The sequence below is a fragment of the Myotis myotis genome, unplaced genomic scaffold, assembly GCF_014108235.1.
Source record: "Myotis myotis isolate mMyoMyo1 unplaced genomic scaffold, mMyoMyo1.p scaffold_m19_p_16, whole genome shotgun sequence".
Lineage (NCBI taxonomy): Eukaryota > Metazoa > Chordata > Mammalia > Chiroptera > Vespertilionidae > Myotis > Myotis myotis.
Genome location: NW_023416320.1, coordinates 19613927 through 19629924, shown reverse-complemented (window position 1 = coordinate 19629924; position 15998 = coordinate 19613927). Strand labels below are relative to the sequence as shown.

General features: G+C 34.4%; 1 protein-coding gene across 3 annotated transcripts in view; it reads left to right on the top strand.

Annotated features, from left to right (window-relative positions):
* Window positions 1–15998, top strand: part of CSMD3 (CUB and Sushi multiple domains 3) — an 872847-nt gene that overhangs the window by 534495 nt on the left and 322354 nt on the right. For all 3 annotated transcript variants that reach the window (XM_036338167.1, XM_036338166.1, XM_036338165.1), the window contains 4 exons: window positions 3987–4175; window positions 7502–7618; window positions 9687–9902; window positions 11477–11665. In XM_036338167.1, the coding sequence (XP_036194060.1) occupies window positions 3987–4175; window positions 7502–7618; window positions 9687–9902; window positions 11477–11665 (711 nt within the window). The remainder of the gene's footprint in view (window positions 1–3986; window positions 4176–7501; window positions 7619–9686; window positions 9903–11476; window positions 11666–15998) is intronic.

Sequence of the window (15998 nt, the reverse complement as noted above, 5' to 3'; positions counted from 1 at the left end):
AGTATTGCCAACATGTTTTTTATTTTCTTATTCTGTTTCCCTACATTTAAATTTAGCATTATATTATTTAGCAAACTAGATTTTTGTTAAAATTGGAGCTCTCCTTGACCTGTGAGAATACTAATAGTTTACAAGTTGTATATTTTAATAAACTAAGCACTAGATTTTTTGACAACATAGAATAGACTTTAGGAACATAATCCATTTTTTTTTTTTTTTTTTGTGCTGTTTCCCCCTCCCCAGGAAAAAAATACTTTTGTTTATTATGTCATATTTCTTAAAATACAAATATAATTAAGTCTTTGGTGATCTGAATATTTTATAAAACAATATATTTATAAATGGGTACAAAGCAAATCCATAGCTACAGAGACCCATCTCTAAAGACATATTTTTCATGTTCATGAGTCGATATTCTTTTTTCCAACTCTGGAAAACGCTAGACATCAAAAAGAATGTACAATTTAAATAGCAGTTGTTATAATGGGAGGGGGTAGAGAAACCCAGACTTAAAATGATTACATGTTTTTATCACATATGTCAGGGTAAGAAAGGTCCAAACTTGTAGAGAATTTTTATAAGTTTATTTGAGTCAAAACTGATGACAGTTGCCAGAAAGTAAGATCTGAAATGCTCAGAGAATGGCAGTTTGCAATTTCTTTTATTCATTTAGATAAGAGGGAAGGGAAGGAAGATTACATGAAGGAAGATTACATGACTGCTGGATGTGTGCATTTCAGCTGGGAACATAAAAGAAGGCAAGGCGGGATTGGATTACAGGACAGCTAACAAGATTATGTGCTCTCTTGGTTATGCTTATCTCAATGGTGTGCTAACCTATGGACCAAAACAATGCACAGGCCTTGGTTAAGGCAGAGATAAGCCTTTTATTAAAAAAGTCATATGCCTGGAGTGTGACTACTCGCCCTGACCTTCCCTGATAGGAATTTTTGACCAGATCAGCCTGTGAGGTTACTGTCTATAGCACCCCTTTTTCATCTACACATCAAATAACCAAATAAGCAGAAAACCCATTTTGAGATTTTACTTCTGTAAAAACAAGTTCTATAAAATAAAATAAATGAGAAAGCGATAATGTATTTCATTATAATGACATGAACTTTGAAAATTATGTATATTTCCAATACTAAAAAATGCTCTAAACCTGCTTAACTAGCAATTACATTCTAACTTTAGTGATTATTTGTCAGAAAATTATACTATCTGTTTATCATGACCTTTTTGAGTTCCTAAATTTTGCAACGTTTGCATTGCCTTGACTTATTTGCTTGTCAATCAATTATGAAATATTTCTTTAGATGTATTCTGTGACTGCTGGATGTGTGCATTTCAGCTGGGAACATAAAAGAAATGTATCATCTTATTTCATGTATCAGTTGGAAAGACAAGGACAAATCAAAGGATTAACCTTATACTATTCACTGAGCTCTACTCTGAGTAATCTGAAAGAATTAAAATCACTTTTGATTAATTAAATTGGCTTGATCTTGCCTTTTCCATAATTTACATTTTGTGTGACCCCATCAACCCCCATTTCCATAAATTCTTAAGATATTACTCCAACGTAAGAGTCCTGAATAAAGGAAAGTCATATATACACTGGAGCATTAGAAGATCAAGACTTCAAGGAGAGGAGATCTGATCTTGTCTATTAAAGATTGAGACAATTGTGTAAAATAAGGGGACAATTGAAGGTCTTCCTGGCAGAGAAATAAAGCATAGAACTAATTAAGGGAATCACCTGACTGGAAATGGAGAATGACTATGGGGAAATAATGGAAATTAAGAATATTGAGTTCAGTTTGGGAGCTTTAAATTTAAGAGTGCTGACTTTGAACTTGCTGCCATTAACGTAAGGTACAAAGCAATGAAATAATAGGTTTTAGGGATGTATATGCCCAAAATTGTATATAAAACAGATTGGAGATGAAAGATACTGAAATAAAGGCCAGGCATTATTGTTTGTGTTTTAGACTTGAAGTGATGAAGGCCTTGAGTAGGGTGAGGATAAATTGCATTACGCTTTTCAATGAGGGTGGATTTCAGACATATTTTGAAGAGGGGAAAAAAAACAATTCTGAGAGGGATTCATGATGAATGAGTATTTCAAAGAACTGGGTGCCTAGAAGAATAATGGTCACATTTAGAAGAGGAATATATCAGGTCAAAGTAATTGTGTTGAACATAAATTTTTCTGACACATTTTAGTTTCTCATTAAAAACAACACCATTTAAATGAAATGAATGTGGTTGATAAATACACTTAAAATGTACTCTTTACCTCTTTAAAATTGGATTTATTTTTTAAATATTTTGTTTAGCTTTAGTTTAAAATTGTGTAACTAATACAAATAAAAACTTTCTCATGTGAATAGGATTTTGAATGATATATAATTTTTTAAATTAAATTTTTATTATTGAAAGTATTGCATATGTCCCCCTTTTCCCCCATTGATCCCTTCTACCCCGCCCCCCCTCAGGCCTTCACCTCCCTATTGTCTCTATTGTCTGTGTCCATGGGTTATGCATATATGTATACAAGTTCTTTGGTAGATCACTTCCCACTCACCCACCCTCTTGCACCTTCCCTCTGAGATTCTGCAGTCTGTTCTATGCTTCTATGATATATAATTTTTAAAATGCTAATTATTATTTGGGGGAATATAAAATAAGTAGTTATTTGTTGTCTAAATCTCCCTAGGAATAGTAAGATAATTATTTATCTTTTACCCCAGTTCTCAACTGGAGACATTTTTGCATCCAAGGGGACATTTGACAATATCTGGAGACATCTTTGATTGTCATAACTGCAGGAGTGCTATCGGCATTTAGAAGGTCCAGGCCAGGGATGTTGCTAAATATATAAGGACAGTATAGCTCCACAGCAAAGAATTATGCCGCCCCAAAATTAACAGTGCCAAGGTTCTTAAACCTAAAGTGTCTTATTAAAGGGAAAGGCATAGTCACGATATGGCCTCAGCTAGAGATTATAAATCTCCAGGAAGGTTATCATCAGGAGACACTAATGTATAGTATAGTATAGGTTATTGAAAGTTCCATCAATCCTGGCCAGCATGCTCAGTGGTTGAGTACTGACCTATGAACCAGGAGGTCACAGTTTGATTCCCAGTCAGAGAACATACCCTGTTGCAGGCTCGGTCCTCAGTGTGGGTGTGCAGGAGGCAGCCGATCAACGATTCTCTCATCATTTGATGTTTCTATCTCTCTTTCCCTCTTCCTTCCTCTCTGAAATCAATAAAAGTATATTTATTTAAAAAAAGGTAAAAGAAAGTCCCATCAAGTATTCACAAGAGCAGTTGCATAATTTTACTTAGAAAGATATTGGTGATCATACTTTCATATATGGCAAAATGCCTCTCTCTCTCTCTCTCTCTCTCTCTCTCTCTCTCTCTCTATATATATATATATATATATATATATATATATATATATCCTATCAAAATGATAAACTTCCAACTTAAAAGTTGATTAAAAATTTTAAAAACACATAACAAATATTAGGTATAATATTGGCTATTGACAAGGGCTCCAGAGTCAGAGTCACCTAACAATCAAATGAAATGTTCATGGTAAAATTAATTTTATGGGATTCTTTTAACAACTAACTGAAGAAAATTTTGCAAAATTGTTAGTACTGTCCCTGGAATAGAATGAGCTCAAGAAACATTAGTTAATGCTATGATTACATATATCATTTATAATAATACAATGTTTGATAACTATATATTTTCATAGAGTTCTTATGTAACAAAATGACCTGAATTTGGTCTTTGTGGTGATGTCAAAGGAAATATCAAAACAAATTTGTTAAATAAATTGTTGGTTTTAACATAAAGCTGTGATTACATTAATTTATTAGTAAAGATCATCATTCACAATTGTTTGAAGATATATATTAATTTCAGCAAATCTGATTCCCATCAAGCTTACTCTTCGTTTTCCAGGTGTAACAGTGAACACCTATTCTTGTTTGGACCCTGGCATACCTGTACATGGCCGTCGCTATGGTCACGATTTCTCCATCGGATCTACTGTTTCATTTAGTTGTGACCCAGGATACAGGCTAAGCCATGAAGAGCCCCTTCTGTGTGAAAAAAACCACTGGTGGAGTCATCCACTTCCAACCTGTGATGGTAAGAATTCGTTCAATATGCAAAATGAACTGATTTATGAACCAAAAAGGAATCAATATAGCCCTTATAAAAGGTGAGACTTAATATAACTATGAATATTTTATATTTCGGAAATTTTATGTTATCAAACCATTCATAAAGAAAAGAAAGAATGAATATTGATAATCACCCAAACCTATCACAGACCTAAGGATGCTATATGTATTTTTCAAATGTGCTGAGGAAATCATTTGAAGTGCATATTGTGTGCTTGGGCCTTTTGACAAAATAACATTGAAAATATCAAATTGGTATCAGATGAATGCACTGATGGAATAGAGCATTTACCCCCTGCCTTGGAAGGCAGCATGTACCAATTCAGCTGCTACCTAGCTACACAGCACAGTGGCAGGGTACCCAGACTGCCCTGTGGTGGCATGTTGCTGGTCATGATGAATAGTATACTAGTGCCCTTATTAGTTTTTGTTTCCATGGAGAATAGTTCAGAAATGCTTCATTTTTCAGAAAAGACATGAAAATACAATGGAAGGAACTGCTTCCCTAAGATTAGGAAGTGCTTTCATACTTGCTTTATTAAAAAGCATACCATGTAAATCTATGCAGTGTTTAGTTCTGGGTTTTAGTTTTTATTTATAACACTATTTCAAGCTTTTATACTTTTCTCTTCTAAGTGGAAGATCACATTGTTCATTTTATGATTAAATTTTCAAGTGCTGTTGGTGCCATCATTTTTTAGTAGCAGCTTTAGTCCAATTTATTTATATAACAAGGTTTGAAAAAAAATCATCAGCATATCTCCCTTGTATTTGGCACAGTACCATTTATAATAGCATTCTTGTGATGGTGACAGAAACCCAATTTTAACAGGTTTAAAAGCATAAAAGCAGAATTTGTTGTTTGACTACCCGAATCTTAGGAAAGGCAGAGGTGGTTGGTGACATCTAAGGCACCAACAGGGACCCACAGAAGAGCATGAAATCTCTGACTCTCTTTGTTCCCTGTCCTTCAGTTCACTGACCCCTGCTTATCTCGGTCACATCTTGAGGCTCCTCCACTGCAAAACTTTGATCAACAGTCATTATTTTGTACTTATTTTCCCTCCTCTTTGGGAGAGGCACCTCCCAACAATAGGGTTGTTCTCCCAAACACTCAGGCTGCAAGCAGAATTTTTCTAATTATTAGCATATCTGTAGCAGAAGCCATTTGCCTGGAAGACAAAGGGAAAATCCAGGCCAGAATTAAGTTACACTTACAGGCAAGAAAACTAAGGCAAACAAAGATTCATTATCTTGCCTAGTGTCACCCCACCAGCTAACCACAGTCAGGATTCAAACTCAGCCAGCCTAAATCCAGATCCTATGCACTGGCCTTCTACTACACTGCCTCCAGCCCACATTCTCCACTTTCAGAGTGTACTAAATTTATTTAAAGTGAAAGTGTAAATTTAGATTTGTTTACTCAGTAATACCACATATTTATTTTAAAACTTTTATATAAAAATATGTTTAAATAGTTTATGGATACTCTATACTACTTGAAATGTGTGACTGAAAAACAGGACATTGCCCTTTTTTGCTATCAATTATGTCATATGGAAAGAGTACTTTGAGCTCAATTATATTTTCTGTGTACATATATTTCTGAGTAAAAATTGATTCTTTCTGTTAATGGTGAACAATACCAGGTGTTACCTGTGAAGTTAGATCTTGGTTCTTGAGATTTGCCAAGAAAGAATTCAAAGCCAAGAACTCAAATACAAGAGGATGTTTATTAAGAAAGTCACAGAGGTAAAAGTGAGCCAGGTGGGCTGGGTGGACTCAGAAAACAAGTTACAGAGTCAAAAGAAGGGCCCAGATAAGCGCCTGAGGGAGAAGGCACAGGAGAGAGAGAGAGAGAGAGAGAGAGAGAGAGAGAGAGAGAGAGAGAGCGAGAGAGAGAGAGCGAGAGAGAGAGAGAGAGAGAGAGAGAGAGAGAGAGAGAGCGCGAGCACATGGGTTCCTTTTTCTTAAGGGTTTTAAAGGAGGGGGGGAGGGACTTCAGGACAAGTCTCAGGGGGGACTCTCAATAGAACATTCATTAGCTTTTCCAGGTGTGTCCTTTCCCGGTCTTGGTTTCCACTGATTGGTGGGCACCAGGATAGGTCATTAGTCAATACATCTTGTCCTGATGTCAGTCATGGTGTCGCTTCCTCTGGTTTTGCTGCTTTTCTGGGACTGGAGCTGAAACAGAACTGAGGCCTAGATGTCATCTTTAGTTTGACCAAAACTCTGTCTCTGGTTAACAGCCCCAAGTTTTGTTGCTAAGATTATTTGATGTGGGTCAGAACCTCATTATGGAGAAGACTTAATGCTTAAGAAAGTGGTCTTGCAGGGAATTGTATGGGAGTCATATGAGGCTATTCTCCAGACCCTTTTGTTCCAACCGCATGACTATTGACATGTCAGGGGAAGAAAGGTCAGGGGAGGGTTTGAACTGAATGCCCAGTGATGTGAAAGGGGAGGGGGTTACATCGAGTGACTAGCGGTGCTAGGGGAGGAAAGCTCATCCTGGGGGTGTGCCCCATCCCACAATACTGATAACATTTTTTGGCATACCATATCCACTGATGGTTATTGAATATAGTAGAAAGCATTATAGACTGTGATTTGTTCTTGAGTAAATGAACATTGAATAAAAAGTTAATTTATTTGACCTCAGTTCATACACATTTATTTTCATGATCTGGAGCATCTACTTAAAAATCTATACTCTCGCTCTCTCTCAAAAAAAAAAAAAAAAATCAATACCATTTTGTTCATGATATTTCCCAGAGAAATGCAAAATTCCAGAAGCAGGCTTCAAAATTTTCAGTTTACTAGTACTTCCCTGTTTTAAAAGGAATTCTATGAGGAATGACAACTATCCCTTTAAGAATTTAAAAGGAAGAATTTTATAGAATTAACAATTTGTTTTCTTAAATCTTAATAAAAGAGGGGCTGCTAAACAATTAATTGCTCATGTTTAATTCATGACCGGTATATGCAAATGTTGCTTATAATTAGAACTGTATAAGTATGTACTTCAGATTCAAATGTGGCAAGTGGAGCTACATTCTGTTGGGGCCAGTGTTAATTCTCTGAGGCTATTACATACCCTTTTCTTCTCTAGTGCTGCCACAATGGATGAAATGATTTCCCAGGATTGGAGGAGGTCTTTACACACTCCTGTGATTTACCAGGAAGTAGCTTAAGCTAAGAGAACCAGACTCAAGGGAGGAGACTGGTTTGTTCAGCCTCTGTCTTTCTAGGTATGACTGTTAATAAGACTGCTTTTCTTTGTATTTTCAGCATTATGTGGAGGAGATGTTAGAGGGCCTAGCGGAACAATCTTATCACCTGGTTACCCAGAATTTTATCCAAATTCTCTGAATTGTACTTGGACTGTTGATGTAACCCATGGAAAAGGTAATTTTCCTCATAGAATACTAACTGGGCTATCTTCTGAATTCTTACTGCATCTGTTTTTATTGCATTGTCCTTTACCATGTCATTTTTGCATGAGCAACAATAGATCAGTAGTAAAATTCACTTTGAGTAATGCAACAGAGGATTATATTTACTTTTCTATAGTATTGTAATGGGCTCATGTTTATCCATAAGAAAGATTTACTTTCTTTTTGAAACGTGGGTTTTAAGGTGCAGCCTTTTCTTCCCATGAGTTCTTGTCTTCATGAAGTTTGAAGAATAAACTCACAGACAAAAAGGCTTCTTTAATAAAAAATGTAGACGTTTATTAAAAGCAGATAAAAACTCCATCTGGGCAAGGGTGTTCCCAAAGGGGACCCCATGGGGAGGGGCCCCCAATGGGAAAAGCCTGCTCTTTCTCTCTAATGGGAAAAATAAAAAAAAATCCTGCCTCATGTCCCTTTGTCTCCAGTTTGTATATGCCGCAGTTCTTTGTTTGAATCTGACCTTTTTAATTGGTCCCTTTCCTTAATTTGGGACCCCCACCTCCCTCCTGCTTTCCTCATTGGTCATTCTGCTCCATAGAATTAGTTTCAAAGCTCAAAGCCCACGTGGTGCCCTCCTGTTTCTCTCCCCCTTATGTTGCTGGTTGGAGTTGCCTTTGATCTCCCAGCTGCCCAGGCTAGAGAGACCCCTGTCCTTGGTTTACAGCTGTTTTAATTGCTCAGGTTAGGAATATTCCCATCTGCCTGGAGCATTTCTCTATTCTCTGTACAAGTAAGATAAGCACCCTGGTGTCCTCAAGTCTCCATCTTTGTATTCCTCTCCCATGGACCCTCCTTACTCCCTAAACCTTCCTAATTATGCCAGCTAGCTAACCCTTTCATTTTGATGTGTTAAGCTAATGTTATTTGGAATTTACATATCAACAAAATCTTAAACAGATGGCTTTTGTCTCTGGCATAGTGTTAAGAGGTTGATTTAAAAAGTTCAAAAGTTAGTATCAAAAATACAAAGATAGTTTGCAGCGCTGAGGCAATTAATTGTAAAGTCCATGTTTATATCTACTTGAATATTTAAAATTTTTATGATTATTTATTAAAATTCTATTACCATATAAATTTACGACTATTCTAGAAATATTTGTGTCTCAAATTCTCTATCAGAGCTGCAGATATAACTCACATGGAGTATAAAATTTCACTGGGCATGTGATAGATGTTAACACATCTTTAAGCAAATAAATGAAAGCCCTGTAGTACTAAATATGGTTCATTCGTGTAACACCACTAAAATAATAAATTAGCAATATAAGTGATAAAGGCAATAACTTAACAATGGGGAAGTGGTCATCCTAATATATCAAAAATGACTTAAAATTATTTACTAGAAAATCTGCCTGTAGTAATATTTTAAAAAAAGAGTTAATTTATTCATTTAAAAACTCCTGAAATGATAGAAAAGTTTAATGAAAGGAGCTCTGCTTGTTGGAAAAGTTATCTATTGATTAGGGTGCATTTACAAAGGTGTGTTCAGTTTGTGAAAATTCAATGAGCATTTTTCAGTATATTATTTGCACAGATCGAAGTGTGTGGAAAATAAATAAACAGAGAGCCAGTACATTCATTTAACAAATAGTTCCTCTTTACATCTGCTTTGGAAGTGGGCGCTATGTTGTTCAAGGGGTTTGCAATAGGAGCCCAAGGACGCATGTACAATGTTTACCAGAAAGCTGTACTTCTATTATCAATAAAGAATATATGTTTTCCTTGCAATGTTCAGAAAACTTGACTTATTTCTTTTCAGTCATTGTTTTTAAATTTTATCTTCAGCAGTTTCTAAGACATGATTCACTATATCTCTTATAAGGATGCTAATAGAAAAAAAAAGATAATATTATACTATACAGTTGGAATATTTTATAGCAGCGCTTCTCATTTTCAGAGAAATCGGTTATGAAGAGGGTCCTTTTTCTGTTGGTAGTTTGGTACCTCTTATTGGTTGTTTTGGTAACCCTGTGTTTTACTGATATACGTTGTAAATCTAATTTTACTCTTTTTCTTAATAGGTGTGCAGTTCAACTTCCACACCTTTCATTTGGAAGACCATCACGACTACTTACTGATCACCGAGAACGGGAGTTTCACGCAACCACTGGCACGCCTGACTGGTTCAGAGCTTCCTTCAACCATCAATGCTGGCCTCTATGGAAATTTCAGGGCTCAGTTGCGCTTCATTTCTGATTTTTCAATATCATATGAGGGATTCAATATTACATTCTCTGGTAAGGAAATAGTCAAATAAAAAATGTTATTTTGGCAACAAAAAATCACATTTTTTTTTAACAGGATGAACATTATTTATGTATGACAAAATAAAAAAAAAGAAAATGTAGTAAATAAATACCTGTCAACAAATTTTAAGGAACATTTGAGCCACTTTGAATAAATAAATTAATTTGCTAAAAAAATTCACTAGTTACTTTTTTTTTTTAACTTACACACATGTAGAATTCTAAAAGAGAGAAAAGCTAGCTAAAATGCCCAGTGAACTTAAAATGGAAATTCAAATGCATATTTTAAAGTTTTAATTAGGCTTTAAAAGTAAAATTTGACTTAAGCCAGTGATAGTCTAGTTTTATGTGTCTTGAAAAACTTTATAGGCCAAGATTCAGATAAGCAATTTATTTATTTGGAACTAGATGATCAATAAATAATTAATGTGCTTCTCCCTTTATTTTAGAATAACCTCATCTATAGGCAACTTTATGACTTGGATTACAGAAAATAAAATTTATAAGACTAAAGTAAATAAAAACTGTTCATGTCAGTTAAATTTCTATGGCTGAGTTGAATGGAATTGTGGAAAAGTAGTTATTTCTTAATGCAGAAATGGCAAATTTTATACCAACTTGCTAATATTAAAATTGTAATATTAGCAGCATATATAAAATCATACAAAAGCTAACCTTGTTCTTCAACTATTATTCTAATATTTTCATAGAAATACTTATATAATTTAGGTATTCCAGAATGAGTGGTGAATGAGCATAAACAATTTTAGGCTAGAATATTGAGAGTATGTACAAATATTTTTTTTTTAGCAATGCAATAACAGTTATCAACTTGAAACAATTCTCTTGCTCGCCATTGCAATTACATAGTCAGTTTGTACTCTGGGAATATTTTTAGGTAAGCTACACCTTTTTAGGATGACATATAAATTATATTGTTGTTCAATCAGCAATACTTTCTTATACTCTGAAGAGTGTTTAGCTGATCATTTTCATGTTTATTCATTGCTTCTGTAATATAAAACTACTCAGTGTGAGGACACTTCAGTCTTGCATAAATGCTTGTATCTGAAGTCAGGTGTTTTCCAAATGATGAATTAATTGGATTTGTTGTATACTGGAGACATAAGAGTAAAGCCATTAGGTAAAATGCATTCCAAAAGTGCAAATTATTTAATTCCAGATTTTTTGTGTGTATGTTTGAAAATATGCATCAATTATCTTAGTATTATAAGTAAAAGAACCAAAACAAAATAAAACTACAAAATGGTTATGTTTCTAAAGCAGAAGAAAGAATGATAAATAACTACATTTTCAAATTAGCACTCAGAAGGTGACATTTTATCATCTATATTGAGTTTCCCAAATAAAAGTATTCATTAAGTTATTAGATCTTTTACAAAAGAAGAAAATTATGTGGGCCATTTGCATGTTCCCTTAATTAGACAATAGTTAACTTTTTAAATGTATTACTAAGCCCTAAAAGCATCCAGATTGTAAAGTATCAGACTATTCCTAAAAAGTGACTATCGTTTTCTTTGTCCTCCTCTCCACCTAATTTACAGAATATAACCTTGAACCTTGTGAAGATCCTGGGATTCCTCAATATGGTAACCGAATTGGGTTCAACTTTGGGGTTGGTGACACTCTGACCTTCACCTGCTCATCAGGTTATCGACTGGAAGGGACATCGGAGATCATCTGTCTTGGTGGCGGCCGCCGAGTGTGGAGTGCACCTCTGCCAAGGTGTGTGGGTACGTGGTCAGCTGCTTTCATTTGCTTGTATGTGTAGTCACTGTTCATGGAGTTGCATGGTTATACACCCTTCATTTTTTTAATAATCTGTTGAATTTCTTCATTTATTTCATATAAGTTATTTCAATTTTTTTTCCACTTGGCAATCTGGTGTACCTCGATTAACTTCTCAACTGCTCCATACAAGCAACCATGCTTTTAAATTAGTTTTTAAATGGTGGGTATAAGGAATAATAGGTAGATAGAAGGTAGATCGATAGCTATATGATAGATAGATAGATAGATAGATAGATAGATAGATAGATAGATAGATAGATAGAAAGAATCATATTTAGACATCTTACAGAAAATTGCATTCTTGTATTCTATTGATAGGTGATTTTCTATGACTTCTGAGTGAAGTTTTGACAATATTTTACAATAGAATTAACATCCATGAAACAAGATTACATGGAAAATAACATCAAATAAATAACAGATAATTTAAGGGTGTGTATTGACTCAATTTAAACATCTATAAAATTAATCTATTATTTAGATTAGTTAATATGGCAACTCATTTCATGATGTAAGATAAAGAATAGCAATAATTAAAGTATTGAAAGTTGGGAGCTACCACCTTAACCTTTGGAAATGAATGTTTTGATTGATAAAAGAATAATAAATTCTATAAAGAAAATGAAGGACATTTTTTATTAAGATTTAATTCATTTTCTATGTAAATTATGAAATAAGGAGGCCGCAGTTTCTTCAGGTCATTAGCCATTCAGCCATTATCAGTACTTATTTTATGATAGAACAAGTACAAATGGTCATTTTACAATTATTTCGTGAAACTATTAAACCTTTCAAAAGCATATAATTTACAATTAGTAAACTTAATTGTGGGTTATGGGTCTGTTTAAGTTATGATACAAGATCAAGCAAATTGATCTATGGTTCAGGACCTTGTCCTTTTCTATGCAAGTCTCAGATGAAAAATGAGAATGAAGAAGAAAATACCTCATGTGCCTTATTCAATATATTCCTGTGGATTTCCAAATCAAATAAAAAAAAGTGATATTCAGGTTAATGTGGTTCTGAAAGCTTTTATAGTGATGGTATTGTTTTTACAACCCCTCTGGGTTATGTAAAAGACAAGTTGACATACAACATACAACATTTCTTTTTAAAATCCCAGGATTCTATAGAAATGGCATATGCGACCTCAGAGGCTTAAAGCTGAGAGGTGATGACCAGCCACAATCTCAAAACATTTTTCCAAGAAGCTATGTAGGGTGCAGTTCTTCTGAGTTTGTTGTTGTTGTTTTGTTGGTGTGTGTGTGTGTGTGTGTGTTGTGTGTGTGTGTGTTTGTGTGTGTGTTCCCCTGCAGTTGCCACATTTGGAATTCCTTTCTTTACCTGTATTGCCCCCATTTCCATTTTTGTTTGGTGTGAATATTTTCAAAGGCCAGTTAATGAGAACCTTGGGAATAGACCAAGTGAGGGCTGCAGAGTGTCTGAGTGTATATCCTGGTCATTTAATATTGAGTTATTTCACTTTTCTAAACTTTATTTTTCTCATCTGCAAAATGGTTCCAACAGTAGCACCTAGTGCATTGTCATGAGTTAGTTCTGAGGATTAAAAGAGGTGAGCTATGCCAGTCAGATACCCAGCACAATCCTTGGAACAGAGGAAGGGTTCAGAACTTAGATGTTATTATGACTCAGTATTTTTCAGTATAATAGGCTATCTAGCCAACCCATAAATTTGATTATAAAAAGCAACTGTAGTAGGTATAGAGTTGCATTTCATAAAACACTAACATTTATGAGGTTCTAGTAGGCTCTTTTATTTATAGTCATCTCATTGAATCCTTCAATCCCGTTATTGTTATTCCCCTCATTTTTCATCAGAAGAACCTGAGTCTTAGAATTAAATAACTTGTCCAACCAAGAGCATCAAGGTTGTACATGGCAGAAATATGATTTGTATATAATGTTTCTCATTTCAAAACCCAACTTTTTCCCCACCAGAGGATTTTATCTCAAGAGGTCTAGGGAAAGGTGAATCTCGAAGGACTCTCGGTCATGCAGAATTATAAAAAGTTAATTTTTTTTTCTCCAAGTCCCTGGATGCTATACAGGCTGAAAAGAAATCATTGCATGTATATTTTTTAAGGCTTTGTCCATGTTTACAATAAATTTTAATAAGTGAATTTATGAAAATCGGTGTTTGCAAAAAAAGTAACTTTAAGTGTGTTTTATTTTATTAAATAATTTTTTTTTGAGAGAAAGGTTTTTAGTTCCTAAATTTTTAATGGGAAAGAGGAAATAAAACCACCCTGGGGGAAAATCTAGAAAGCAAAATTATTTCTATGGAAATTTCCCCCATTTCAAATGAGCTATGTTTGCTTTGAAGTTTATGAAATTTACAATTAACTCTGTGGACCTTAATAAATTCCACTGTAGGTATACATTTAAGTTATAAGTGATTTCTAACTACTCATATGAACAGACCCAATTTTCGCAAAGCTAGTTTATTTGAACAGTTTTATTTCTTTTTAGATTCTTTGTTTCATTTCATATACCTATAATACCAATTCTGTATTCCATACTTGCTTAAAAGCCATTGTTTAGTTCTCAGCATTGCCAACCTCTTAGAAAGCTTGTTAGAGTGGCCATATTATACGTAGGTTATATTCCAAAAGTTTACTTCTGTTTTAGTTTTTTTTGGAATCTAGATGGTCTTTTCCTGGCATAAATTTGAAAATAATTGATACATTCCCAAAACTAACGATAGATGAGGTTTTAAAATTTTATGTCAAGTGTACAACTAATACAGTAAAATGACTTATTTTTATATTGTTATATAAGAAGGTGACTGAAAGTAAGGCAGGCAACTGATAAAGCTAACTTGGAAACTTACTTTTTGGTCATTTTTTTTGGTTGTGAATGTTTAATTTTGATTCTACATTTAGTTTATAAATTAGTGGGTGACTTGCAGTTTCTGTTGATAGAATTAAGTGAAAATTATCTTAATTCTGAATGTTAGATTAGTAATAAGTCACATTTTTATGTAAGCAATTTCCTGAATAACCTTTGCATTTGTTTTCAGGCGATATTTTAACAAATATTAAAATATAATAATACCATATTATGATATTTACAATTTATAAAGAATTATATCATGTAGTATCTCATCCCCAAAATCCACTGATGCTGTGAATGTAGGTTTAGCATAACTATCATTGAAAATACAACGCCTGTAACAAACTCAAGGTTAAACACAAACTTAGGGGAAGAGCCATGACTATCACACTGTCCTTGTCCCAGGCCTGTGCTTGGTTCACAGCAACACACCTTTGTCCCTGACTGGAGGCTTCAGGAAGTTAGAAGGAAATCTGGCTTTAATTATACTTGACACATGGCTTCAGTGAACTTATACTGTCCTCTATTTTAATTGGAGGAAACTTCTTCAACCTTGACCCATTTATCTGGGGTTACTTAAGTACAGGGAAATTTGTAAAGGCAGAAGAAGTATCTCAAGAGACATCAAGATGGAAATCGAGAGCATACCATCCACTCAGAAGCAGGGATTCTACCCTCTGAACAGTGGCCTCCATTGCAGGCAGGCATGTAGTTCATATTTGCCCTCCAGGCTTTCCTAAGCTGGGTGGCCTTTTGGAAGTTGTTCAGATCTCTTTCCTGTCAAGGATTCTCAAATGTAAAAAGTGAATATTCACATCCATGATGCAAGATATCTATAGCTCTAAGCAGTGAAAGACATGTAAACCACCGATTGCACTCATTGATCCATGACACTTGCTCAGCGAACCTTTGTCCCTTTTCCTTGTACCTGTAACTCTCTCCACCCCCATATTGTCAATTCTCCTAAGAGCCATAATGACTGATTAGCTGTGAGAAGTGATTTTCACAAACCAGCAGGAGAGGAAAGAGAGGAGGAGATGAAAGTTTTAGTGTGCTATCAGCAGCTACTAGTAAGTACTGTAAGTACACATAAAATCTCATGTACTACTTAGTGATCAAGATAAAAGTTTCACATTAAAAATATTCTTATGTTTTACATTTTAGAAAAGATAAAAATAACAGGTAAAATCATATTTTAGTAAAGATATTTTATATGTGATTGTCCTGGAGAGCCGTGTTTCTAAGGAAATGGATATCCTTTCACCTTTTTAAGTAGCAACCAAACGTCACAAAACAAAACAAAAGTTTATGAAAGCTGATTACTTTGAAAATAAGAAACACTGTCCTATTTTGGGTTAAAAATAAGTCCCTGATCTCCTTCTGTGAAGTTCACATTACAAAAAAAACCCTGGAATTTTCAAC